This window comes from Athene cunicularia, unplaced genomic scaffold (genome assembly GCF_003259725.1).
Source record: "Athene cunicularia isolate RWA unplaced genomic scaffold, athCun1 SCF_189, whole genome shotgun sequence".
NCBI classification, from domain to species: domain Eukaryota; kingdom Metazoa; phylum Chordata; class Aves; order Strigiformes; family Strigidae; genus Athene; species Athene cunicularia.
In genome coordinates this window covers 5904-7547 of record NW_020799254.1, presented here as the reverse complement: position 1 = coordinate 7547, position 1644 = coordinate 5904, and the positions used below count along the sequence as shown (strand labels likewise).

The 1644-nt window shown below is 60.5% G+C and overlaps 1 protein-coding gene across 1 annotated transcript in view; it reads right to left on the bottom strand.

Moving 5' to 3' along the window:
- Positions 1-376, bottom strand: part of ASB8 (ankyrin repeat and SOCS box containing 8) — a 2304-nt gene extending 1928 nt beyond the window's left edge. The window contains exon 1 of the mRNA XM_026867152.1: positions 131-376. Coding sequence (XP_026722953.1) covers positions 131-376 — 246 coding nt within the window. The remainder of the gene's footprint in view (positions 1-130) is intronic.
- Between the last annotated feature and the right edge of the window lie 1268 nt (positions 377-1644).

Here is a 1644-nt window from a genome sequence, read left to right as displayed (position 1 = left end):
TCCCGGGGGTCCGCGAGGCCCCGGCGCGGCCGCTCCAGGCGCAGCTGAAGGCGGAAACCGCCGCCACCCGGAAGTGATGGGGACGCGCAGCTGCGCATGCGCAGGTAGAGGCCACGCCCCTTCCCATCACCTCTCCGCCAATCCGACTCCCAGCGTCCCCCGAGGCTCCGCCTCCTTCCGGCTCTTCCGCCCCCGCCCTCGGAGGTCCAGCCCCTCTGCCCTTTGCTTTCATCCAATCACCAGCCGCTCCCACCCGCAAGCCCCGCCCCTCTCCCGGCTCTCCACCAATCCGCCCTCTCCCTGCGCGCCCGCCGGGTTCCGGTGGCTCCGACTGGGACCCCTGAGGCCGGGGGGCAAAAGTACTGAGGGTCGCCATGGCAACGGGGCCTGGCGCACCCCCAGAGCGTCGCAGGCCCAGGCCCGCAGGTGCCACCGCAGGGGGACACCGGAGTGTCCCTGTGAGGGTGACACTGGGGTGTCCTGGCGCTGGGCGTCACCGTGGAGGCGGAGTTTGGGGGGGTTTTCTGCCTGTTGGGGACAGTCGGATGGTGGCGGAGCTGGGGACACCTGAGCCAGTTGTCACCACAGCCCGGGCCTGTCACACGGGATGGCTCGGCAGCTGAGGGGTGACAGCCCAGCCCGGGGTGACCCAGCACCCCGACATGGTGACGGCCAAGCTGGGGGTTGACCCAACAGCCCCACAGGTGACAGGCAAGCTCAGGGGGTGACCAACACTCTGACACAGTGACAGCCAGGCTTGGGGGTGGCCTGACACTCTGACAGGGTGACAGCCCAGCCCGGGGTGACCTGCGGCAGGCGGAGGAAGCAAACAGCTGATTCAGTGTGAATGATAGAGCGAGCTTCAACTTTACTGAAAGAAATCACACCTTCTATAAGCGCTCTACAACAATCACGCACACTGCTCACACGTCTATTGGATAGATGTAAAAAGCTACATTAGAATATCCCAGCCCCTTGTGGTATTTCAGGTATGCGTAAACACTTTCCCTCTTCTGGCCTGTTTTTCTCCCAAGACTGTTTTCTATCACCCCCAAGGTCATTGTGTACCTCAGTTTCTCTCTTTGTTAACATAACAGTCCGTTGTCAGCATAACGGTGCCCTGGTTTTTTTCCTTTGTTTACCTCCGATGGCTGCAATCAGCTCCTGCACAGACCCGTGGCCTTGCTCTGTGCAAGCTCTTCTCCAACAGTGACCCAGCACCCTGACACAGTGACAGCCAGGCTTGTGGGGTGACAACACCCTGAAAGGGTGACAGCCCACCCCAAGGGTGACTCAAGACTGATGGGTGACAACCCAGCTGGAAGGTGACCCAACACCCTGACACGGTGACAGACAAGCTTGTGGGGTGACTTAACACCCTGAAAGGATGACAGCCCAGCCCAGGGTGACCCAGCACCCCGACATGGTGACAGCCAAACTCGTGGGGTTGCGGCGGGCGGAGGAAGCAAGCAGCTGATTCAACGTGAATGACAGAGCAAGCTTCAGCTTCATTGAAAGAAATCACCCCTTCTGTAAGCGCTCTACAACAATCACACACACTGCTCACACATCTATTGGGTACATGTAAGAGGCCACGTTATAACATCCCAGCCCCTTGTGGCATCTCAGGCATGTCACAACACC